This window comes from Barbus barbus (assembly GCF_936440315.1).
Source record: "Barbus barbus genome assembly, chromosome: 25".
NCBI lineage: Eukaryota > Metazoa > Chordata > Actinopteri > Cypriniformes > Cyprinidae > Barbus > Barbus barbus.
Genome location: NC_136753.1, coordinates 10775184 through 10802244, shown reverse-complemented (window position 1 = coordinate 10802244; position 27061 = coordinate 10775184). Strand labels below are relative to the sequence as shown.

At 37.0% G+C, this 27061-nt stretch overlaps 1 protein-coding gene and 1 long non-coding RNA gene across 4 annotated transcripts in view; one reads left to right on the top strand and one right to left on the bottom strand.

Moving 5' to 3' along the window:
• Positions 1-1557: 1557 nt before the first annotated feature.
• Positions 1558-27061, top strand: part of srp68 (signal recognition particle 68) — a 62432-nt gene continuing 36928 nt past the window's right edge. For all 3 annotated transcript variants that reach the window (XM_079376609.1, XM_079376610.1, XM_079376611.1), the window contains exons 1-8: positions 1558-1698; positions 2028-2094; positions 5219-5332; positions 5441-5636; positions 5901-5983; positions 9929-10038; positions 11914-11996; positions 12246-12386. In XM_079376609.1, coding sequence (XP_079232735.1) covers positions 1611-1698; positions 2028-2094; positions 5219-5332; positions 5441-5636; positions 5901-5983; positions 9929-10038; positions 11914-11996; positions 12246-12386 — 882 coding nt within the window. In that variant the 5' untranslated portion in view covers positions 1558-1610. The remainder of the gene's footprint in view (positions 1699-2027; positions 2095-5218; positions 5333-5440; positions 5637-5900; positions 5984-9928; positions 10039-11913; positions 11997-12245; positions 12387-27061) is intronic.
• LOC306844464 overlaps positions 21294-27061 on the bottom strand; it is a 59624-nt gene continuing 53856 nt past the window's right edge. Inside the window, exon 6 of the long non-coding RNA XR_013781917.1 lies at positions 21294-23010. This is a non-coding gene — a long non-coding RNA (uncharacterized lncRNA). The remainder of the gene's footprint in view (positions 23011-27061) is intronic.

Here is a 27061-nt window from a genome sequence, read left to right as displayed (position 1 = left end):
GCCCATTTACAATTTTCCATATATAATGAATAAATTCACAATATACCAAATTTCTTTGAGTTGCAATTCAATACTCGTACTTTGTTTAACAAAAACAAAAAGCAAAAAAACAAATCCCACCAAAATAATTTTGTATAAATGCAATCATAAAATAAATGGACAATACTATCATATTCCTCTACCTGTTTTACATGATAAATATGATGAAAATTTTAAATGATACCTCTCTAATTTTATTTGTGAAACAAAAACATCTGGATTGTTTTAGATCTCTTTCCAGTAGACATCTTGAAATTGTGATCTCCAAAAACCAATGGCTAAAGAAACACTGGGAATTTGTTAAATCATTCTAAGATATTTATACCTTCCAAAGGTAGGTATAAATATATTTTTATAAATATCTTTTTTTTTATTATCTATATCATTTCCTAAAAATGTCCTAAGCTCTGAGGGAATGGCATTAATTACCATCATATACTCCTTGACAGGTATATAAAATGAAAATTTTTCTAAAAACTATAAATAGGTAAGCACGTGACCATTACTATTCAAAAGTTGTGAAACCAACAAAACATTGTTTCTAAACCAATTAACAAAAAAAATGCAGTAGCCCCTCACTGCAAAACAAAGATCCAGGGGGTGGGGTTGGATCCACATGTAGGGGGTGGAGACGGATAGGTTTAGGTATATGTAAGGTGGGAGGAGTTGGAACTAGATCCAGCCTCGCCCCCTGGATCTTGTGTTAAGCAATGAGGACCATCTCAAAAAATGTGTAATATATTTATTATTCCAAACTAAGCATTTGTGAGGGGAAAAACTGAGTTTGTATATAATCACCCATGATAACAATGCCTGTTTGTGGAAATTCGGAAGCTTACTAATATTAAAATTACAATTAAGGAGAAATTCAATACCACCTACTTTAAAAAAAATAATATTAGAGATGTAATACCATAGCTTATCTTTTGAACAAATATAATTTTGTATCCACTTAGTTTTAAAAATAGTGTTTGATATTTCAGAATCAAGTACATTTAACCCACCTTTGATAAGTGGATTACAAAGTGTTTTTATTCAAATAATGATGTTTATTTTTCCAAATATAATTATATATGTACATTTATTTATCTCATATTCCTAGATGTAAATATGAAATATAAACATAAAAATGTAAATATGAATGGGAATATACTTTAGAGATATTTTGCTTATAAAATTTCTAAAGATACCAACAACTGTGGCCATTGTGTATTATAGAAGAATATTTATTTCATAATGTGATTTTCCCCCTCTTTATTTTTTTTCTAAGATTTTTTTTTTATTAATTTTAATGAAATATCAAATTGATAAACAATGCAGATTTAATTTTAACAGTCTTTTTTGTAAATCATATTTACCAAGGTTTTTTTTTATTTTATTTTTTTTTTTTATTTTTTTTTTACCAATGTTGTCAAACAACCCTGACCACGACTGTGTTGTTTATTACGTTCATGCTACAGCACAGTAGGTGGCGGTAATGCCATTTATTTAGCAAGACAGCCATATAATAGAAGAAAGAGGAAGACGAATTATCCTCATCCGCTGCTATTTCAGACGTGTGCTTGCTGAAAATGGCCGCGGAGCAGCAGAATGAGCTGAAAACTCAGCAAATGGAGGAAAATAAAGAGAAGAGCATCGACGAGAGTCTTGGCCTGGAGAGTATCCTCACTGTTAAATCGCTAGTTATTAGCTAGTAAGTTACTGGGGATCAGCATTAATTTAGCAGTTTAGTGGAGAGTGGTACGGTGATACGGGGGTCTTACGGGATACGTGTCACACAAGTACTGACTAGTTAAGTGGAGTCTTCTGTATAATCAAGAGTTTCAGTAGGGTTTTCATACACATTGGAGTGCTGATTGAAGTAGTGGATGATGTTTAATTTAAGTGTGTAGTTCTTGCAGTATACACTTTGGTAGTACTTTAAGATCCCAGCATGCTGCAGTTGAATTGAAATATCTTAGGTTTATTGTCCTTAGCACTGACTTCAGTCCTGCAGATCATTAAGGACTCTCAGCAGCAGCATGGACTCCGGCATGGGGATTACCAGCGCTACAGGTGAGGCAGCAGTGAGGTTGAACAGATTTTTATTTTTTTTATGAGTGAAATGAAGAGAGAATTTTCCTGAAATTATCAGGGTTTCATCTTATTTTGAATATAGCGTCTTCATAATCATAACTTTTTAATTTGTTGTCGCATAATATGTACATCGGTGTGATACACACACGCGGAACTTTTTGGTAATCGCCTGCGGTCGGTGCGAAATATCCGTAACGCCGGATGTTTAGATAGCGGCGTACTGGAGTAAAATTTAAGCCCGAGACACACTGCACTATTTTCGGCTGTCCCAGACTGAAAGACTGGCATCGTGAAACAATCGTGACGATTTCTGATTCGCCACGATTGTTTTCACGATGCCAATCTTTCGTCGGGGACAGCCGAAAATAGTGCAGTGTGGCTCGGGCTTAAGAGCAGAGAATGTTCATTTTGTAAAGTCAGAAAGAAATTGTGATGCAATTGATCAATTTCGACGAGAATGACTCCGATTTTATTACGTTCGGCGTAAATGACGATTGTTAATGAAGTATTGACAGTAACAAGGTCACACATGTTGAAGCTTGCACAGCTGGTGTGTGTGAGACAATCTCGTGGAGAAATCAAAACAAATGAGCGCAACAACACAGACAACTCATGGTATAAATATAAACTCGATTTTTACCGCAGTATGTTTGTTCTATATGATGTAGCCTAGTTAAGCAACATGATACGACCAAGAGAGTCTTGATTCCCGAGTATCAGCACGATTGCAGAATTGACATTGATTTTATCCACTCTATAAAGGAGTAATAATCATTCACTAATCTCCAAGCATCACACGGTGTTTCGTTACTGAATGACATCATATAAGTCCATGATTCAGTGATCCATTCGTAAAGACAGGCACTTGCTTGATTCTTGAATGAATCAGCCGTCTGAATTAATCGGTTGAACTAATGATTCAAATTTATTAACAACACTTCTTAGGTGTGTTCGACTTGAAGCAGCGCTGCACAGAAAGTTCAGTGTATGACATCAAAGTACCGCGAGAGCAGATGAATCCTTATGCTTTCAAATCACTCTCGCGGTACTTTGATGTCATACACTGATTATTCTAAGCAGCGCCGCTTCAAGTCGAACACACCTAATATAACACAATCACTTGATGCCACCTGCTGGCGGGTTACTCTAATATTTTAAAGTATCTTTGCATTTTTTCCAACTTTTCATATTTGTATATTAAAAATTATTTTAAACACTAAGCTCATAACATTATTCATGCAGTTGTAATTTTGCAATGTAAATTCAGTAATGAAATGTAAGAATTTGATATGAATTTTTTTTTATTAGATTAGGAAAAAAATGCCCTTTCTTTAGTTAAAAAAACACATTGAAATCAATTTAATATCACAAATATGCTGATTTCAGGAAGTAGGAACTGATATAGAAGTGATAGTTTAAATTGTATATATTTTCTCACATATCCAAGTAGGCCTGGACAATATGGCAAAAAAAAAATCACAATTTTTTTCATATCAGTCGATATCGATAATTATCACAATTAATGTCAAATCTTTATTTCTTTCAAGTTTAAAGCCAGAATTTTGCTCCATTTGCTAATTTTCCTTTACAGAATATATATCTAAATAGAAAAATGTATTTCTTTCTTTCTGCATGTTCTAATGAGTGATATTGTTTCAAATCAAGAAACAGGTTTGGGTTGCCTGATAGTATTAATAATAATATCCCTTTTTGTTTCTTAGAAATGCACATTTGATAGTAGCTTGAGTTAGGATGCAGAGGCAAATTTGTTCATTTTTAAAATCAGTAACATCTGTAAAAATTGTCCCAACCTCTGTTTTATATGGTTAAATGTATTCTGACCAAATTTTTTTTAAATTAAGCTTATGATCTCCCATACATTTAAATCATGATAAACACAATTAAAACCACACACATAGCACCTCAATACATGGTTAAAAAAAAAAAAACTATATGGTTTTTAGGTAGCCTGTTTGTATGAAAAACAGTGGTCTAAAAACATTCTGTATAAATGCACACATGCTATAGCTTAATCACAAATACTTTAACTATAATTATGCACCATTACTCCTGTAATAAAATTCAATGTGAATATCCCACATTTCTGTCATAATACCATGGTGCAATGAGTGTTAATACAGAAAATCCATGGTAAATGATGGCGATGTGTAGATTGAAAAGCCTTCTGACTGTCTCGTTGCACACAGTTTCTCCTGTTTGGCTCTAAACTAGTTTAAATCATGGAGTCATTTGTGTTCATCGCTGAATTCAAGCGCTTTACACTGGATCGCACAGCGCTGTTTAGTGCTTGTGTGACCGAGTCAACGCATCTGCTCGCGCCATGCGACAGTTTGAACTTTGATCAACGCGCTTTTTCGTTCCGCTTTTGGCGCATAAACATTATATCGAACATTTATCGAATTCTTCATATCGTTTTATCTAGGAAAGTTATATTGCGATAATAATCGTTATCGAATTATCGCCCAGCCCTATATCCAAGATGATCATCTTTGCATTGTCAAATTGAGTGGTTAATTTAAAACATAGGCCTATAACTGGTCAAAGTTTGGGATCATTAGGATTTTTTTATGTTTTTGAAAAGTCTCTTATGCTTACTAAGGCTCCATTTATTTGATAAATTACAATAAAAACAGCAATATTGTGAAATGATCATACGTGCTGATTTGCTGCTCAAGAAACATTTCTGATTATCAATATAGAAAAGTTTTTTTTTTTTTTTTTTGTGGAAACATTTGAATTGCCTTTCAAAAAATACAATAGTGTTTTTTAAAAAAACTTTTATTCAACAAGGACAAATTAAATTGATCAAAAGTGATAGTGATAAGACAAAAATATTTTACAAAATATTTTATATAAAATAAATGCTGATTTATTTGAAACATTATGCAGAGCAGTGAGCAGAAGATTCTTGTTTCAAAAACATAAAAAATCTTTGACTGGTTGTGTGTGTAGTAAAAAAAAAATTTTTTTTACTGAAATATGGGTCGTGTATAACACTTTTTTTTTTAAAAGCATTAAATTAGATTTCATTATACCTGCACAAACCTTGAATTATGTTGGTCCTCTTCTTTTGACATCACAGGGGTTATTGCTCCAGACGATTGCGTCGATTGAGAAAGACTTTGGGCTTTAAAATGGGCAACAGACACAAGTTTACTGGGAAGAAAGTGACTGTGGAGTTGCTTTCAGATAACAGGTAATCTTTAGCACATAAAATATTTTCAGTAAACAAGATGCATATTATGTTTGGTCTGAGCCCCCCCCCCCCCCCCCCCCTCTCTCTCTCTCTCTCTCTATACTACAGACATCTGTTATTAGTGTTAATGGAAGCAGAAAGAGCATGGAGTTATGCCATGCAGCTTAAACAGGAATCTAACACTGAGCCCCGAAAGCGTTTCCACCTGTTGGCTCGTCTGCGAAAGGCAGCCAAACATGGGGAGCAGCTAGAGAAGTTGTGTGAGAGTTCCCATGTGGATGCCAAGACCAAACTAGAAGCTCAGGTCAGACAAATATGTGATTTTGATTATCTATTTTGATGTTGTTTCAGTGAGTCAGTCACGGAACCCTTTTTTTTTTTTTTAATCTTTGACTACTTTAGATTAGATCACAAAACATGTATCTTAATATCAGGTGAAAAAAGTCACTGTCATGTCCACTAATCACCATAGTGTACAGGCTTTTAATATTAACAGTTCCTGAGGTCGTCTTATCGCTGACTTGATTGAGCTCTGTTCCGCTGTAAGTGTCTTTCATGTTTTCTGCAGGCATACACTGCTTATCTGAATGGCATGGTTCAGTTTGAACTGCAGGAGTGGAAATCTGCAATGGAGGCCTTTAACAAGTGCAAGTTAGTGCTTACTTTCATTCTAAGTATTTATTAGTGATGCATTTGTTGCACTCAGCAGAAAAGTAAAGAAATATTAACACCATTAGTGTACTATCATTGTAAGACCATGTCATACAATGTTGTAATTAACCATTTTTTTCCTCCTTTTATTTTTCTTGAGATATAATCCTTCATCATGAACTGTTTTTTTTTTTAACCAAGTGCAGGTTTTTTCTACAGGATTTTATAAGACTATGGTAGGTGGAACTCGGACCCTGTAGGGTGGTCTGTGGGCATACTGTCTCAGAAAACCATGTATTAAATGCATTAATCTGGTGCACATTAAGAGCGAAATTAACCAACCCCTTTTCAGTGACCAGATTGAACAAAGAAAGTGTTTGCTTTGATTTCTATCTATCTGGACTTTAAAGTGAACTCAACCTATTTTTGTGTGTATCTTTCAGGTGCCCCAAAGTTAAATGAAGCATCTAACTGATTGTTTTATCATGTTAAGAGTAGGGGTTCATACTGTGACTAAATGGTTGCATTTTGTGAACCTCCGTGAAGTTGCCCCCCCCCCCCCCCCCAACGCAAAATGTCGGCAAAATAGTCTCAATCATTTGTGCTCCGCTTGTGCTGTAACAATTTTCACTTGTGCTGCTTGGGTTTTTAGATATTAAAATATGTATTATTTTACATATAATATGCCCCCCCCCCCCCCAAACATGCTCCAAATTCACCCCTAATAGTCTCGTTTGTTTGTGCCGGTAAAAGTTCCGTTTGTTTTTAAAATATTAGACATTGAATTATAGGGCTGGGTAGCATTGCAGATGTCCTGATTCGATTCGGATTTGCAAGCTTTCGATTCTTGATTCGTTTCTTTTTTTTATTTTATTTTTTTTGGGTCACATTCAGTGAATATAGTTTTAATACAAATGCTATTGATATTTCTAAAAAATGAATGGTGTACATCAGTTTACAAATGGCAAATTAATAAGAAATTAAGAACCACAGACCTACATTTTACACTCTCTTTTTAAAACAATAATGGGGCCCTATGAAATGTTTATTTTTTTCTGGTAATCAAATGAAGGCATAAAACATTAATTTAATTTATCCTATTTAAATAAAAATTAAACCCTTAAGAGTGGTTTACTGTTAAAATAAAAAATAAAGCAAATGTGATTGTTCCTTTTAAAAATAGTTTTATATTTTTTTATTATTATTAGTAGTATTGTTACACTGAGTTTTAAGACTGCACAATAGTAATATATTTGTTACAGTTTCTTCACGTTAAACCAAACCTTTATTTTGATGGGTTGCCGTGAAAGAACTTGCAGCTGCTGTGAATGTGATACGATGGTAGTTTTCTCAAATTAAACGGCAAAATGCCAATGAAGTGACTCTCAGAGCAGCTGGAGATGATTTTTGTGTGTTCATATCATATAGTGAGGCTGAAAACACCGCGAGCATCGTCCACACTTTAGTATGTGTGTAGTAAACAACATTTTTTAATTCATAGCGGAAATCAAGGCGCCTTATGCGTGATGTAAATGCTTCCACAGATTTGTGGTATTACTATAGCATTTCACCTGAGCATTGCAAATCATGCATATTGGTTTGTTCTTACTTCTTGTCAACAGTATCTCCGCCATGATAAGCACTGAATGAATGACAGGCTTTCCATTGTAATATCGCAAGTATACAGGGCTGGACAATAATTCAATATCATGTAATTTTTTTCAATAACGGTGACATGATTTTTAGACACATTTTCCATATACATTACCAGTGTTTCCCACACGTTGATTTACTTGTGGCATTTGACTTGGTTGAATAAACAAGAGCACTGCATATTTCAAAATCAAAACGCGGCGCAGGTGATTTATATGAATGTATCTCTGAAGGGAACCGACTGTCTTCAGAATAGTTTTGATGGCATTTTCATTTTATCTGATAAGTCACGTTCATGAGCGAAGCTGCTTAGATTACAGCCATTACTGGCGAAACCGCTAGTTCTACGGCTCTCAAAGCGCCTCCTACTGGCAGAGAATCAGATTGCATTTTCAATAATAAGCCCGTCTCCAGCAACATGTTTTTGTTGTTGCTCAATTTTTTTGTTTTCTGCAGCAGCTTGGAGTCAGTATAATTTCTATAAGAAATTATAAAGATTAAATGAACTTTAATTTAACAAGGATGCTTTAAATTTATCAAAAGTGATAAAGAAATTTACAAAAGATTTCTATTTCAGATAGATGCTGTTCTTCTGAACTTTCTATTCATCAAAGAAACCTGAAAAAATTCTACTCTGCTGTTTTCAACAAATGTTTTTTTTGAGCAGCAAATCAGAATGATTTCTGAAGGATTGTGCGACTGGAGTAATTATGCTAAAAATTCAGCTTTGAAATCATGGGAATAACTTGCATTTTAAAATATTTTCAAATAGAAAAGTTATTTTAAATGCTAAAAATAATTCAAAATGTTACTATTTTTGCTGTATTTTGGATCAAATACATACATGCAGGCTTGGTGAGCATAAGATAATTCTTTAATAAACAAAGCTTACTGTTCAAAAACGTTTGACTGGTAGTGTATGTTAGCCTTTAGTTTGAAGTTAAAGATTAATAATTAGTAGAAGTTAATATTAATAAGGTGAGTTTGAGATGTTTATTTGACAGCGATTTCACATTTCTTATTTGTATGAAGGCTAAATACAAATTTTATTTGCCCCCCCCCCCACACACACACACAAAAAAAAAGATTTCAGTGTTGGGCAAGCTACTTGGAAAATGTAGTGAGCTAAGCTACAGCAACATGGAAAAAGTAGTTTACTACATCCAAGCTATTTAAAAGAATATATAATAAAAGATTAAATTGTTCAGTTTAATTGTTTATTCAACAACTGTTACAAACCAATTTGGCAACATAATCAGTATCAAATACAGGGCCGGATTTACCCCAAAATCGTTGTCGGCCGGAAATCTCCTATTGGTAGCTGGTATTGTGGCTTTATTGTATACAGATACATTTATATAAATAGTAACACTTCACAATAAGGTTCAGTAGCTAACATTAGTTAACTAGTGTAGTTAACATGAACTGAGAATGAACAATACTTCTGCAGCATTTATTAATGTTAATTTCAACATTTACTAATGCATTTTTAAAATCACAATGCACTGTGCACTAACATGAACTACCAAATGAACGACTATTTTCATTAACATTAACAAACGTTTATGACCGTTGTTCTCCGATTACATTGGTGATTTCAAATAGGAAATTTAATCATAAGCTTAGTGAACAGTTTTGGACAATTTGATGTTTCCCCATTCAAATAGATAGGAGCTGCACTTGGATGCCCGAGAGGCGTTTCAAAGATGGCCGCCGAGTGACAGGACTTGTCTTAAAGAGACTTTGGCTGCGCTCACATGCTCTGATAATAATAGCTTTTTAGGACTGCACATTATTTGGATAATCAGTAAAAAGCTATATCTGATTCTGTTGCATAGAACTGAATAATAATAATAATATATCTATTTTAATATTAATGTATTTTGTCAACTTTTATTGTTACTTTCAGTAAAAGTGTGGTTATTTTACTGGCTTGTTTATTCAATTCAGTATCATTAAAATTAATTTTGTAAGACTTTTTAAATTTAACTCACTTTAATAAAATAATAAATAATTGTATTTATTGTAGTTTATTTGTCAGGGACAATGTACAAAATACATTAATCTTACGAAAAGATGCTTTGTACCAGAGTTAGCAAATGATAATTTCCATCTGCAGTCCCAAATTACAAAGCATTTTCCGTTTTCAGCCAAGTGCATCCAGAATTTTCGTCTTTGACCCAGAATTCTCATTTCGGTGCATCTCTAATGCTTGGTGTATATTTATCCTGTATATGATGTGTATAGATTTTTTGTTTTTTTTCTGTTGACTGAACTGTGGACTGTTTGCAGGACCATCTATGAGAAACTGGCAAGTGCTTTTACTGAGGAGCAAGCAGTGCTTTATCATCAGAGAGTGGAAGAGATTTCACCTAACATCCGATACTGTGCATATAACATTGGTGAGAAACTGAGACTGTTTATGGCTAAGCTGGGCTATACATGAATGAATAGGAGATGGCATAACACTCAATATTGCAGCTGTTCTGTCACCTTACAGTTAAAAGAGACAATTGTCTTTTTCATAGGCCGCATTTACACTGCATGGTTCAAGTGACCCAATTCCGATTTTTATTTTGAATTATTTTTTCCCTCATGTGGCACAGATCAGATATGGCCCATGACAGTGTAAGCAGGAAAAAATCGCATGGATTCCGATATTCTCAGATCGGTTTCAGGCCTCATTCATATGTGGAAATAAATCCGATATGAATCAGATACGTGCATTTGCGCCTGCCATGTAAGCGGACAAATCGGATATTCCCCTGTAAATGTGACTCCTACGTCATTGAAAAGTGAGGGTTTTTTAAAACATTTTGCGGTACAGACATGCCTTAACAAATGAAGCCTCTAGTTGAGTAGCAGAGTATTAATTTTGTTCGTTTGTGTTAAATAAAAGGCGATCTGATGCTGAAATGTTGCTTTTGAAATGACGCCGAGTGCTCATTGCTGCTGTTGTCAGTGATGGCGGCTCATGCACAGACAAGCGCTTCAGTCCCGTTCGTTCCAATTAAAAAGCACACAAACATGTCCCTGCTTTTGATATAAAATCACTGATGAACGTATTTGATTTTAATTACAAAAATAAAGACATGACATGCTTAACAATATCTACCACCCTGAGTAGTATTCCACTCGCAAGTTTTCAGCGGAGCTGCGTACATCACTGTCCTGAAGAATTTGTACTAGGCTATATAATTTTGATGTATATATGGAACTATTGCATTAAAAACGTTTCTATATGAATTACATGTCAATAAATTAAACAATGTACTATTTAAATTGATTTGTGATGCCATATATGCTATTTTTGGCTTCTTTCACCAAGTGCAGTGAAAAATGCACACATCAGATATGGGTCACTTTTAAAAGAAATGTAAGCATGCAAAAAATTGGATATAGTCACAAAATTGGAATTGGTCATCAAGACCTGCAGTGTAAATGCAGCCATAGAGGCAACACAATGCTCAATATGTCAGCTGTAGGGATGAAAGTCCACCTTACAGAAGAACCAGTCACCTGTTTGTTTACATGTGGACAAGCTGTCCAATGTTACTGTTACATTCGAATTTTGTTCCTGTATTTCAAACAGCAGAGTATACCACTAGCAATGACAATGAGATCTATAGATCATAGGATCTGGTTTCAAGGCAAAACTGATAATTTTTTGGAGAAGTGTCTGCCAAATGTTACTGTAATTGAGTGCTTCCCAGAGGTTTGAAATATACTTGCGGTGTTAGCCGGGTGGAAAATCCTGCTATTACCCACGGCACAAAAATAACTTCTACAGAATGTTCCCTAATGGTTATTTTTAGGTTATTTACAAATATCCTTCCTGCAACGTTATGGGAATGTTATTTTATGGTTGCAAAATGTAAAACCTAAAAAGAACGTTCCTAGAACATTATTTTTTCGTTTTCAAAATAACCAAACAGGAAGCACTAACATTAGAGAATGTTCTGTGTTTGCTAGGTTAGTCTCCTTAAACTGAGAACAAGCTTGAATCTTAGTTTTGTCTGCATTATATTTCATTGACTACTATTGTAATTTCTCATCAAATTATGTGGGACACATAACAGACTTTTTCATTTATTTATTGCCATTTCATACTAAACGCTAATGTTGGCTAAGTTACCTGTGGTGCTGTTCTCTCTTGCTCATTCTCATGCATTAAATTCATAAACTTTATAATAAATCTTTTATCATAACTTTGTTTTACAATAACCGGGACCTATGAAATGAATTGATTTTGCTTTTATACACTGTTTGTTCTCTAGGTGACCAGAATGCTATAAACGACCTCATGCAGATGAGACTGAGTGCAGGAGGAGGGGGTGGAATGATGGCTGAAAAATTGGAGGTTGGGGGGTTTTGTCTTTGCAGCTCTGTTCCTGTTTTAGGGACTTTGATAGTCCAGATCTATTAATATATTGATCTAATATACTATGTAAACCTTTTGCGTTTTCTGGGACAAAATGCCATTCCAAAACCGGTTTCTTCTCAGAAAATCACAATTGGATACATTTTTATCATGTATTTTATAAAATTAGTAAGTTGCATTAGCATGTTCAAAATCTTTACAGTTGTGTTCTCTATTTCTGTCTCTCAGGCGCTGATTACTCAGACGAGAGCTAAGCAGGCAGCTGTGATGAGTGAGGTTGAGTGGAGAGGTCGTATAGTGCCTGTCAAAATTGACAAGGCCAGAATCTTCCTGCTAGGTCTGGCAGACAATGAAGCCGCTATTATGCAGGTCTATAAACTCAATCATTCCCAATTCTTTTTGTTTTTGCATGTGGTATGATATTTGCATGATAGAAGCGACTTTTGCCCTTCTGTCGGGTTGTAATCAGCGAAGATGTATTGGCTGACATCAGTTTAGTCCTTTATTAGGTAATACTATAATTAAATTTAATAAATTAAATTGGAAATATAAATGCAAATGTACATCAAATGAACTTGTCCTAGACGATTTGTCTGATTTTCATCATGGTCTGAGATCATCTTCAGACCATGCTGGCAAAAAGTTATGGAATTCAAGTTGATTAGTCAAACCATTCTTGAATAACGCATAAATGAATTCGGGGAAGAGCACACAAAAATGAATGTGAGGCTATAACCATAGACTGTAAGAAAAATGGACGTAGTGTCCGTGACGTCACCCGTAGGTTTCTGAAGAGCATTTCTGAAGCGCAAAGTGCGCAGAGACAGCCGTCACCATCTTGGCTGCGCGTCACTCCCGGATAATCGAAAAATGGCAAAAAGTCAGGATGTGGGTGGGGCTTTTTGCTGAAACCACGCCCACAAAGTGCAACGGTGGTGCCAGAAACGACAATCCACCTGTCACTCAAGTGGCCACGCCCTTAATTATGCAGAACTTTAAGGCTTGATATAATTTAAACGGATGAATTATAAAAAACATTCACCCCCCTCACATTTGTCATGAAGGGCAAAATTATCTATATAGACCAAAATAATTTTTTGAACCAGGCTGTAAACGTTTTTTTTTTTCTGCTGTAAAGTTGGGCATTTTAACATGGGGAGTCTATGGCATTTACTTTTGCAGCCAGCCTCTAGCTGCCAGTTGACGAATTACAGTTTAAGTCACTTCCGTGTTGGTTTCAAGAGAGGGAGCGGGAGGTTGGCGCTTGGTTATAACAAGATGACCTGAGGCTACCTGCAGTTTTGGCGCAGTGCCACCTAGTGGTCAGGAGATATGAAAATGTTTATTTTTGCTTATAACTTCTGAATGGTTTGGCCAAAAATCACAAAACTTGTCTCTTTAAATTCGGCAGAGCATGCCAAAGCGAACCGTACCCAATTTCATTACCCAATCATGTCAGCCAATTTAGGCATCGGCCATTTTTAATTTTGTCGTAAAATGCTGTATTTTACGAATGCATTGACGTATCGTTACGAAACTCACTAAGCATCTTCAACACCATGCCCTGATGGTACTCAGTTTGGGGGCAGTGCCACCTTATGGTCAAAAGTTATAATGAAATTTCTAAAAATGCTAATAACTTTTGTTTACATTAGCCTATTGTAATGAGACTGATGTTGGCAGGTTCCTTGGATCATGCCAAGAACATCGATACCAATTATGCCATAATTGGCTGAATTTCCTGTCCACCATTTTGATCTATGTAGAAAACCTACTTTTTCGAACTCCTCCTAGACCGTTTTCACCAAATTTGATGCGGATCATCTTCAGACCATGCTGGCAAAAAAATTATGGATTTCGTGTCGATATACGAAATGTTATTGTTTAACGCATCAATGAATTTGCTGGAAAGTTGCCAAACTGCATCTGAAGCTGTATCTCTGCAAAGCTTTGACATATTTACACCAAACTTTGTATGTGCCATTAGCCCCTTTAGCACCGCTTTAGTTCCAGAACTAAAAGTACAGTACTAAAGTACTGGGACGATTTTGCGCGAACTATTTCCCAGTACCATTTAAATGGTGGAAGTGACGTAAGCCAGTCGACAGCGACGTCATTTGTGCGTGCCGTTCAACAACGAAAACAAAGAACAACGACGTTAACAACAGGAGGATGGAGGACGCTGTGATCGGAGCTGTCATTTTGTGTCTTTCGGGTTTCACAGTAATGGACATGGAATGTTTACACAGTATGTGTTTACACAACGTTTTAAATCATGGCGGATGAGGGCGTTTTCGTACGCGTTTAGCCAATCAGCGTACACTTACTATTCCTATGGAACTGTTTTAGACCCTACTCTGAAGTAGGAGCTAATTTGGCTCCTCCAAACTGAGTTCCGGGAACTAAAACAGTTCATTGTTCCCGTGGGGCGAACACGCCAAAAAGTGGGTAGTTCCACAATTAGTTCGGGTACTATAAAAAGGTTCCTGCGGTGCGAAAGGGCCTATTGTCACCTCACACTGATCACACCACATTAATTTGGTAACAGCGCCACCTATTGATCAAAAGTGATAAACCATTGATTAACCATTAATTAGCATGATTCCAGACTACGTCTGAGGCTGTATCTCTAGTAGTCCAGGTGATATGTGAAAATAATGTTCACTTTTTCATAAAAGCATGAAACTTGGTACGCTTGTATAGTTTGAGGCCCTAAACATTTTCAGAAATAGAGCAATTGCAAAAACACCTCATGGTTGCCATGGCGATCAGTTTACTTTCTGCCATAACCAAATGTATTTTGTGTCATATCTCCTGAACCAAGCATAACAGAAAAGGTGATGTCTACCCCTATGTTTTGATGGTCAAGGATTACAATGATACCATATGCAGCAACATAAACTGTTCGGGTGAAGAGTTAATGGTGAAATCAGCAATGTGAGAAGGAAATAACTGTATCCGAGTATCACAGTGTCACAGCATTTACAAAAGTCCATATTACGGTTATTAATTTTTCTTTCTTTGATAATTAACTATTTTATTCAATAATACTTCAAAAGATTGTTTTCAAGAATACTATCATATATTTCAGAGATATAAAAGAAAAATTCTCAGGTAAATGTATTTTTCCTTACCTCTCAGGCAGAGTCAGGTAGGCGGTAGTGTGTTTGCAATAAATTCTTGTTCTTTCAAGAACGATCTAACATCACACGCAGACGGCAACACAATCAGGTGAACAGTTAATGGTTAATTCAGTGACTTTATGAGAAGGATTACAATGAAATCTCAGAAGATGCAGAATGAAATTTCAAATATATTTCATGTAAACTTAATTTACCATCACTCTCTTGGGCCAGAGTTGTCTTATGTTTTCCATAGGGGGGGAAGCCAGAGTCCTGCATGAGGGTGGGTACACGCAGATGAATCGCTGATACATGATGTAACGGGTGGAATAGTATTTATGTGTGCAGGCCGGATGGTGACAAGCATGGGTGGGTTGCGGGTCCAATAACCAAGACTATTTTCGACTGGGTCCAGTACACGCTGAGCAATGTAGCCAGTCACGCTGCCACTGATTGACAGCTGTAGTGAGTATATTAAAGGGAGCACCCTTTGCTTGCTTTCTGTATTTAATCTATTTGCAATAAAAGCTTTGAGTTTTTTCTGCCTCATGTAGGAGATTTAATGCAGGTGCGGTTCGGGTCCCAGTTTTTGTCAATTGGGTTGGGTATGGGATTAGATTAGTGTTGCTGTTACATAACGTGTGGGGTGTTCTGTTAATTACTGCGATTGTGGGAAGATCATTTCACCAGACAGGAAAGGTGAATGAAAATGCCTCTCTGTGATGTTACCACAAGGCATCACTTGCTTACTCTTACGAATCTACATCCCCTCAAGAAGCCTGAGATCTGTGAGGAGGAAGTAGGAGGGTGCTGAGCCTGTGGCTATTCTGTACGCAAACATCAATGTCTTGAACTTGATGCGAGCTGCAACCGGTAGCCAGTGCAGGGAGATAGAGAGAGGTGACGTGGGCCCTTTGGGGCTCATGAAACATTTGTCAAGGTTTGATTGTGCATGATGGAAGTCCAGCTAGAAGAGGATTGCAATAGTCCAGCCTAGAAATGGCATGGGCCTGGACAAGAAGTTGTGCATCGTGCTCTGTTTGGAAGGGCCTGATCCTCCTGATGTTGTGTAATGTAAACCTGCATGATCAAGCTGTCTTTACAATATGGTTCTTGAAGGTCAGCTGGTCACCAAAGAATAATTTTTGATGAACCTAGCAGGATGCTGAAATCATGCTGTAGTCGGGGTGCCAGGGAAAACTAGAAGCTCAGTTTTTCCCAGGTTGAGCTGCAGGTGATGTTCTTTCATCCATGCCGAGATGTTTACTGGCAGCCTAAGATCCGTGCAGCCTCTACTGGATTGTCTGGTCGAAATGAATGATAGAGCTGTGTGTCATCAATGGTAGAATTATGTAGGAGAAACCATGTGCCTGTATAATGGGTCCCAGTGATGTAGTGTATATGGAGAAGAGGAGGGCTCCAAGAACGGATCCCTGAGGAAACCCTGTGGCCAGTTGATGTTCTTTGGATACCTCTCCTCCCCAGGAAACCCTGAAAGACCTACCTGTAAGATAAGATTCAAACCAGTGGGGTGCAAATCCGGTGATGGTAGACAGGATAATCTGATAATTCACAGTGTTAAAAGTGGCAGATAGATCCAGCAGAATAAGAACTGAGGATTTGGAATCCGCTTTCTCTATCTGCAAGGCTACAGTGACCGAGAGCAAAGCAGTTGAATGGCCGCTGCTGAAACCTGATTGGTTAAAGTTCAGTTGGTCATTCTGTGACAGAAATAATGTAACTGTCTATAAAGGTGTGAACCAAACGGTCCATTCCATTAGAATAACAAAGGAACAGTATTCCTCAGGAACGCTTGTAGATTGCAGAATCTCCAGCGGGAAGGTCCTAACATTATTGTTTCTAGCCCGTGTCCGGTATTCTAGCCCAGGTATAAAATTATATCCCACAGACAGGAATTTGGGAGAAGCTAGGATTCATACAAGGATTAAGATTGTTTGAAGGAAGACATGCTAACATCGCTATTGAAGAATTGCTACACTATTGCACACTTGCAATTTTTTTTTTCTTGATTGCAATTTTTTTTTCTTCTCATTTTACACTATTGACACACTATTTCCTTTTTTTTTTTTTTTTTTTTTTTTTTTGGATATTGTGCAGTTGCTTTGATACAATTTACATTGTTAAAAGCGCTATATAATAAAGGTGACTTGACTTGACTACACTACCATCTTCAATAAATTCTACTCCCCAAAATAATTTTGGTCAAGCCCATTTCATTTTTTTGTATTAGAGAAATCTATTACATTGGTGAGTCACCCAAAAGACTGCTCAGCAAAAATACAGTAAAGATGATGATACAGTGGCCAACGTTTTAGGTTAGAAGGGGTAGTATGCACTGGCCTGTATAGACAGATATTGTCTTGACATTAAGTTAAAGTGGATCATAAAGTGTCAGCTGCTGTATTTACATCCAGAGATGAGAAATGAGTGGATGAGGGAAGAGAGGATAACACTACAGAGGAAAGATGGAAGGGTGAAAAGCAGGGTAGGTTTTGCCTAAAAGTAACTGGTAGAGGAATTGTTGGCACACAGGTAGTAATATGTAGGTTAAAAAGAAATGTAATAAAGAAATGAGCAGAGATGTCTAGAGGTTTTACCAAATGTTGTCTGTGAAACAATTGCATGTGTAAAATTAAATCAAGCTGGTTGCCTGATTTGTTAGTGCTTGTGGTGGTAAGCCATTTGAGATCGAATGAAGCTAGGAGTGGAAGTCTGCAGTGTAAGGCTTCTCCGGATGGATTTTGAAGTCACCAAAGACTACAAGTAGACTGCCATCCACAGAGAATGAGGACAGCAGCCCATTCAGCTCCTCTGTAAAGGATTCTATATGACCAGGAAGTTGATAAATCATTACAATATGGAGTTTATCAGGAGCGATCACCATAATAGCATGAAACTCAAAATAATTTTTATTGCATGGGGAAGAGTGGGTTGAGTATTTCCAATTATTAGAAATGAGAAGACCAGTGCCCTTCCAACCTGCCAGGGGGTGTGAGAGAAAGGGAAGTTGTTAGAGAGAACAGCAGGGGTTGCTGAGTCTTCTTGACGAATCCAGATCTCAGTCAAGATACTAAGAGTAGACTAGAAGAAATGGCCAGAATGAAGTTTGCTGACTGACAATTCCAGAGACCCACAGAAAATGACAGAGGTGCAGCAGAAGAGGTGCAGATTGGATACAGTTTAGCAAGATTCCGTTGCCATCGGTGTGTGATCTTAAATCATTGTTGAGAGAGAACAAGAATGTATTGGAAACATACTACCTCCTACCTGACTCTGAATGAGAGGTAAAGAAAAATACCCTTAAGATAATTTTTTTATATCTCTGAAATAAATGATTGTATTCTTGAACAATCTTTTATTGTACTATTGAATAAAATCTTAGTGTGTGGTGGGCGTTCTGGTGCAATATGGCTGCTGTCACATTGGTGGAGGTTGAGGAGATTCCCTCTTCCATGTAAAGCACTTTGAGTACCCAGAAAAGCGCTATATAAATGTAATGAATAAATAATGAATTAAAACAACCTTTTATTGTACTATTGAATAAAATATGAATTATCAAAGAAAAAAATTAATAGCCATAATATCGATTTGATAGCAGTGCCACCTAATTGGCAAAAAGCGATAAGCCATTAAATCATGTTACTAGGGGAAAGGGAAGTGGTGTGTGACCAAGTATTGTGACCCATACTCGGAATTTGTGCTCTGCATTTAACCCATCCAAGTGTGCACACAGTAGCACTGCAGCGCCCGGGGAGCAGTTGGGGGTTTTGGTGCCTTGCTCAAGGGTCTCACCTCAGTCGTGGTATTGAGGGTGGAGAGAGAGGTTGTATTTATGATTTTTCAGCCATTTCAATTACAATCATCCTAAAATTGCTTTAATGACTCATTGTTGCAGTTGGTCTGATGCTCCATGCCATGCTTAGCTCCTCATTTTGCTTCTGGTGTGCTTGGCGACTTAATTGCTGCTTGCAGCTATATTTATTTTTATTATTATTATTATTATCTGTCAAAAATAGCCTTGGCACCTATCTTTAGTAAGGCAGTGCAGAGAGCCGCTAATGGGACGCTTCAGAAACGTGCTGTGGCGGCGCGTGTATAAACACAAGCATTGACTAGAGGGGCTGCCAGCTCCGGTGGCAGTGTCAGAGCCTTAACACACCGCAGACATGTGTAGTGTAAATAAGGGAATATGTGAAATACAAATTCAGTCATATTAAAAACATTAGGCTGCTTTTAGCCTTATGCTGGAGGTGGTTCGCTTTCCGGCAATGAAACTAAGTAAATACATAATTGAATTAGCACGATAATATTGTGTCTCGGTGATCTCACAGGCTGACGATATAACAATTGAGCAACCAGCACTAGGCCAAATCATTCGAGTTATCAAATTTAGCTTCATCAATGACTTTGCATTTTTGATAACACCAAGTCTGGTGACAACCACATGAAAAATCCTGGGAGGGGTATTTAAAAGTTTACCACAAGAGCTTTTTAGAAAACTCAGAATAGCAAACTTGTTAAGCGCAAAAGCTCACTCTCAGATACTAGCGAGTGTCTAAAATAACTTTGATTGCACTGATGAAAATTCTGATCACCATATGAGGCAGAATATAATTTATGGTTTTATATGCAGTGCTAAATGCTACATATGTATTTTTACGAAACTATATTGATTCTTAAATCCCAAGAATTGATTAGTCTAGCCTGTTTTCAGTTAATGAACGTGACGACATAGCGCACACCCCATCCAATAAATCGAAGTAAGCTTTGTGCTTTGTTACTTTTGACGTGCAACAAAGTCTCAGATTTCAATTTCTGTCCCATTTTATTACGTTAAGTTACGTTTAGTAAGTTAAAAGGGTACAATTTACCGAAAGCCGTATCCTGTCTCATGTAATCACTCAATGTATTAACCGCAGAAAGACAACGGCTTGTAAACTGTCAGGATGTCACATTTACCATAAACTCATTAGTCAGCTAGAGATATGAACTCCAGAGAGGAGCGTTTTGCTAAATATAACCACCATATGAGGTTACTTTATTCATTATAATTTTTTACTGTTCTTTAATGTTTAATTTGCGTTTGAATAAATCCGACAAGTTTTTATGACAGCAAGCATTTAAATGTTAAAAAAAAAAACTTGCAGTATAAATATTATGTAATTGTAACTTATAAGAACTTCATTGAGTGCAATTTTAAGAGCTTGTATACAAATCAGCTAATTTTAACTTTCAATATTATAGTTATGTAGTTCTAACGGACTCATGTATATTTGTCAGCATTATTTAAGAGGATTTTTTTTTTCTCATTTAAATTTGGCATGTACTGTACCATGATGTATATAAAAAAATAATATCGAATCGAATTGGTAATCAAATTGCAAGTTTGTAAATGAGAATCAAATCGCCAAATTTGTGTCAAAACCCAGCCCTAATAAATACATATGCTATAAAAGACCTCGTGCAGATGAGACTGAGAGCAGGAGGAGGGGTTGGCATGATGGTAAAAAGTTGGAGGACAGGGCTTTTGTCTTCAGTTATTTTCTGCTTTAGGGCTTTTATAGTCCAGAGCAGGGATGGACAACTTTGATATTGATGAGGGCCAGCAATTTTTATGCTTTATACCAAGGGGCCAGATTAAGTTTCTTTTTTATTGAAGGAAATCAAAGTATAAGGTAATTTATTTTAAAAGAGTTTATTAACTATAAAACTTGTGCAGTTATGCCAATTCATATGGGAAACTTTGTTGTTAGTTGACAATGTTAACCCAACAAGCAAATGTAAACATCTCAATTACATTTTGCATTTGTTTTACAACAAACGTGTACAAAGGTCCTATTTTTGATTAGTGACCTACATAACATTCTCAACACAACCTAAGAGGACAGTTAAAAAGTGCTTATTCCAAAAATAGTTATTCCAAATGGTTCCATGACATAACATGGTATCTGCAGGATTTTTAAAATCAAATTTAAGACTTTTAAAGACCTTAAGACCTGCACAAATAAAATTAATATATAACAGAGTAAACTAATATATGGGTATAAATTAATATATGGGTAAGGTAGGGCAATGGATATGGTAACATTAAATTGAAAAATGACTGTAAAAAGCATGATTTTCAGTTCAGATACAGGTTTTCAAAAAAACGTTTTATTAAATGATAAACCTCCCATTTCAGCCTTTAAACAATTTTAAAGAAAAGGAATGTCAAAAGTATTAATTATCACATTAATTAAATTATCAGTCAATTGTTATTGATTATCAGTCAATTGTTATATTAAGTAACATATGAAATACATCTTACAAATACATCTTAGTTTCTTGTTTAGGTTTTTATAATGCATTAGCTTCTTGTTGATCCACCGATTCAAATTTAAAAATATGGGTCGACTTTCGCATTGGTCTTAACTTAAAACATCTCTGCCAACAGGCGGTGCTTTTGGAATGGCAGAAATATAGCAGTTTCCCCAGTAATTGCAGTACTTCAAGCAGCGCAACACCTGACTTTGAAAGGTGCAGCGCTCTTATTTCTTCAATGAAATCACAGCCTTGTCAAGTTTAATCGTCACATTAAGCTATATTGCAATTATTGTCTTTCCGTCCTCAAATGTAAGATCTCTTGAAACCATTAAGACTCTTGTTTTTTTTTTTATGGACCAAAATGTGATAAATTGAATACATTATAAGGACTCGCAGAAACCCTAAGAACATAATCCAGTGCATACATTTCTGTCATGCATTTGACAGTTTTTCTTGACTATGCACTTTAACTTTGAAATCTGAGGCAAGTGCAACTCTGGCACTGATACCGGTGTATCTTACTACTTTGTGAGCAGTGGTGTATGGTGATTTAAATTTAAATCTTTCATTACAAATTACGTTTCCAAACATATGGGTATCTTTCTGCGATTTTCATTGTCAATTGTTCATTTATTTTTGTCAATGTTAGTCGGTGTTTAATGCACATTCTTCTACTACACTGTAATCAATATGATGAGCGGCGAGTCTGATCCAGCGGGCTGCACTAAAAGACATTGACACGCCAGTTGCCCATCCCTGGTCCAGAGCTATCAATATATTGATTTAATATGCTATGTAAACCTTTCACATTTTCTGGAAGAAAATGCCTGGCTAAACTGCATGTCTTATTAAAGGATTTTTTTCTTCTAATAAATGCATATGCTTATGGAAAAAATCAGTGACTGAATTAAAGGGGACCTATTATGCAAAAATCACTTTTATAATGTGTTAGAACACAGTTGTGTGACTGCAGTTTGTGAAAGCAACCAGCCTATAATGGTAAAAGTCCACCAACTCATTTTATTATAATCTAAAAAATTATAAACGGTCTCTCAGAATGAGCTGTTTCAGATTCTCCCTCTATTCATGTCACCGAGGGGAAAAAGTCCCGCCCATTTGTGACGCTGTCCTATAGATACAGCCCTGAGTGAGAAGCTGCGGTCCGCCTCCGCCATTACTGATTACTTGCTATTGCTTCTGTAGATATCCAATGTCAGACTCCGCACCAAAGAGGCTTTTCAAGTGTTGTGTTTTGGGATGCACTAACGAACATGGGAGTCTCCATAGACTCCCTCCATCTGAGCCTGAGGAAGCTGTGGTTAAGTTTCATTGTCTAAGGAAATGTCCTGGAAAAAAATCGGTAAAGTCCTCAAAACGTGTAGGGATAAATACCAACACTTTGTGCGTGAACGTCAGCTCCAGACAAAGTGCCACGTGTTTTTCCAAATTGCCCTTCTGAAAGAACTTCTTGGCACTCTGTAAGGCTAATGATGCTAAAGCTACCATTGTCTCTGTCTGTTTTCAGGGGTGCTGTCTTCATGAATGATCTGGAATAGGAAATGGTAGTTAAAAGTTGCATATGAAAGCAATGTGAGTCAATCGCTTGAGTTTGTTGAGCTCATAATCATGAGTGAATTTATTTTTATTTTAGTAGTTTATTTGTCAGGGACAATGTACAAAATACATTAATCTTACGAAAAGATGCTTTGTACCAGAGTTAGCAAATGCTAATTTCCATCAGCAGTCCCCGGGCAGGTGCACACAATATTAATACAGGTCCTTTTCAAAAAATTAGCATATTGTGATAAAGTTCATTATTTTCTGTAATGTACTGATAAACATTAGACTTTCATATATTTTAGATTCATTACAACACAACTGAAGTAGTTCAAGCCTTTTATTGTTTTAATATTGATGATTTTGGCATACAGCTCATGAAAACCCAAAATTCCTATCTCAAAAAATTAGCATATCATGAAAAGGTTCTCTAAACGAGCTATTAACCTACTCATCTGAATCAACTAATTAACTCTAAACACCTGCAAAAGATTCCTGAGGCTTTTAAAAACTCCCAGCCTGGTTCATTACTCAAAACCGCAATCATGGGTAAGACTGCCGACCTGACTGCTGTCCAGAAGGCCATCATTGACACCCTCAAGCAAGAGGGTAAGACACAGAAAGAAATTTCTGAACGAATAGGCTGTTCCCAGAGTGCTGTATCAAGGCACCTCAGTGGGAAGTCTGTGGGAAGGAAAAAGTGTGGCAGAAAACGCAGCACAACGAGAAGAGGTGACCGGACCCTGAGGAAGATTGTGGAGAAGGACCGATTCCAGACCTTGGGGGACCTGCGGAAGCAGTGGACTGAGTCTGGAGTAGAAACATCCAGAGCCACCGTGTACAGGCGTGTGCAGGAAATGGGCTACAGGTGCCGCATTCCCCAGGTCAAGCCACTTTTGAACCAGAAACAGCGGCAGAAGCGCCTGACCTGGGCTACAGAGAAGCAGCACTGGACTGTTGCTCAGTGGTCCAAAGTACTTTTTTCGGATGAAAGCAAATTTTGCATGTCATTCGGAAATCAAGGTGCCGGAGTCTGGAGGAAGACTGGGGAGAGGGAAATGCCAAAATGCCTGAAGTCCAGTGTCAAGTACCCACAGTCAGTGATGCTGGTGTTGGTCCACTGTGTTTTATCAAGGGCAGGGTCAATGCAGCTAGCTATCAGGAGATTTTGGAGCACTTCATGCTTCCATCTGCTGAAAAGCTTTATGGAGATGATTTCATTTTTCAGCACGACCTGGCACCTGCTCACAGTGCCAAAACCACTGGTAAATGGTTTACTGACCATGGTATTACTGTGCTCAATTGGCCTGCCAACTCTCCTGACCTGAACCCCATAGAGAATCTGTGGGATATTGTGAAGAGAAAGTTGAGAGACGCAAGACCCAACACTCTGGATGAGCTTAAGGCCGCTATCGAAGCATCCTGGGCCTCCATTTCTGCAAAAGGATTCCCGACCAAGTATTGAGTGCATAACTGAACATAATTATTTGAAGGTTGACTTTTTTTTTTTTTTTGTATTAACACTTTTCTTTTATTGGTCGGATGAAATATGCTAATTTTTTGAGATAGGAATTTTGGGTTTTCATGAGCTGTATGCCAAAATCATCAATATTAAAACAATAAAAGGCTTGAACTACTTCAGTTGTGTTGTAATGAATCTAAAATATATGAAAGTCTAATGTTTATCAGTACATTACAGAAAATAATGAACTTTATCACAATATGCTAATTTTTTGAAAAGGACCTGTACATTACAAATAGCTGTCAATAGCACTACCAAATACATGCAATATTAGTTGAACAATGATGATCTAAAACTAGTCAAATATTTAAATGAAAAACTAATCAAAAAACCATCACAGCCTAAAATATGTACAACATAGTCAAAAACATTTACTTCAATATTACATTTGTAAACTTTAAGTGTACTGATGCGGACACAACTGGTTATCAAGGATGTATTTCTTTGAGACCAGCTATGTTGTTATTTTTATCCCACCGTTCTCCCGTCTGTGTATTTCGTAAATTTATTATGCACAGTACAATCAGATGAATGACTTTGAAACAGTATGTTTTCTGTAAATATATCCAGCTTGTACTAATCGTGGAATGTTTATTTGTAAAGGCTAGCGCTGCTAATGCCTGAGCTCTTGAAACTCCGCCCTCTTCTCCAGGAGCACCAGCTCATTTGCATTAAAGCAACATATTCCATATCAGAGCGTTTGGGCTCATACCCTAAAAGTGGCAATTTTAACAAGCTATAAAAAATATCTGTTGGGTATTTTGAGCTGAAAGGGAAGTGGTGTGTGGCCAAGTATGTTATTGTTTTTGTTATTGAGAGGAAAGCGTACAGCATTCAAGATTTTTATTTGTCGCATACAAAATTATACATATATAATTTTAACCAGCAGTGAAATGTAGGTCAGGTCCGCTCCAAGGACAGTGCAATTATATAGAATACAAATATTAAGAAAAGGAAAAGTAGAAAAAAATAAAAGAATAAAATAAAATAAAAGATTAAAAAATATAAATATAAATGTGCAGGTCAGTATGTTGTTGACTTAAATAGTAATATTACAGGAATGTGCAAAAAAAAACATGCAAAAAAGTTGTACAAGTTATTTAAATAGCAGCAATATGAGGTAGAGAAAAATTATGAATAGCTTTTTGATATGGTGATATTTACATTGGAGTCAAGTGATGTTATGACACAGAGTTAGAGTTTAGGAGCCTGATGGCCTGGGGGAAGAAGCTCCTCCTAAGTCTCAGTTTTTGCCATCAGGCTACGGAAGCGCTTACCAGATGGAAGCAAAGTGAATAGACGGTTACCAGGGTGATTTGAGTCCTTGATGATTTTGACAGCTCTATTTTTTCAGCGTTTGAGGTAGATGTCCTGCAGAGAGGGGAGAGCAGACCCTGAGATGCACTCAGCTAAGCGCACAACTCTCTGTAGTGCTTAGCAGTCCTGATTGGAGCTGTTTCCATACAACACTGAGATGCACTTTCTATGGTCCCTGAATAGAAAGTTTTCAGGATTGCTGGTGAGACCCTGAATTTCCTCAGCTGACGCAGATGGTACAGTCTATGCCTGTCTTTCTTAACCTGTGTTTGGATGTGTGTAGTCCAAGTCAGGTTCTCTGAGATGTTTACACCGAGGTACTTGAAGCTACTCACCATCTCCACAGGGGTCCCACTGATCATAAGAGGAGTGTAGGGCTGCTGCTGTCTCTTCCTAAAGTCCATGATCAGCTCTCTGGTTTTTCTCACATTCAGAAAGAGACAGTTGTCCTGGCACCATGATGTGAGTCTCTCTACCTCATCCAAGTATGCGGTCTCATCATTGTTGGAGATGAGGCCCAAAACCACAGTATCATCAGCGAATTTGATAATAGATGTGGAGCTGTGAGAGGACACGCAGTCATGCGTGTAGAGAGAGTAAAGCAGGGACTCAGGACACAGCCCTGTGTGGCTCCTACGTTCAGGGTGATGGAGTTTGAGGTGAACTGGCCAACTTTCACCACTTGAGGTCTGCTGGTGAGAAAGTCTTGAATCCAGTCTCAGAGTGAGGAGTTTAGGCCGAGGTCTGTGAGTTTAGAAGCCAGCTTGATGGGGACTATAGTATTGAAAGCTGAGCTATAGTCAATGAATAGCAGCCTTACATAATTCCCATTGTTGCTGTCCATGTGTGTGAGGGAAGAGTGGAGGACGTGAGAGATGGCATCGCCGCCTGCAACATAGCCTCTGAGTGGGAGGACCAGCGCATCACTACTCTCTGCACCGGGGGATCCTGATTGAATATTGAATAAATGTAGTATGAAAGGGAGCTTGCAAACGTTTAACAGGATCCAACACAAAACCTTCTGCAGCCGAAAGTAAGTCTCGTAGCAAAATAAAACTTCGATTCCCATTTGAACCCGAAAAGAAGCCAGTCAGAGGAGTGAATGGGCATAATTTTATAAGAATCTGTGATATCAGTTTTAGCTGACCAGGCGCTGTATCCCACTAGCTTGAATAGATGGATAACGTCACCCACCAAAGCGA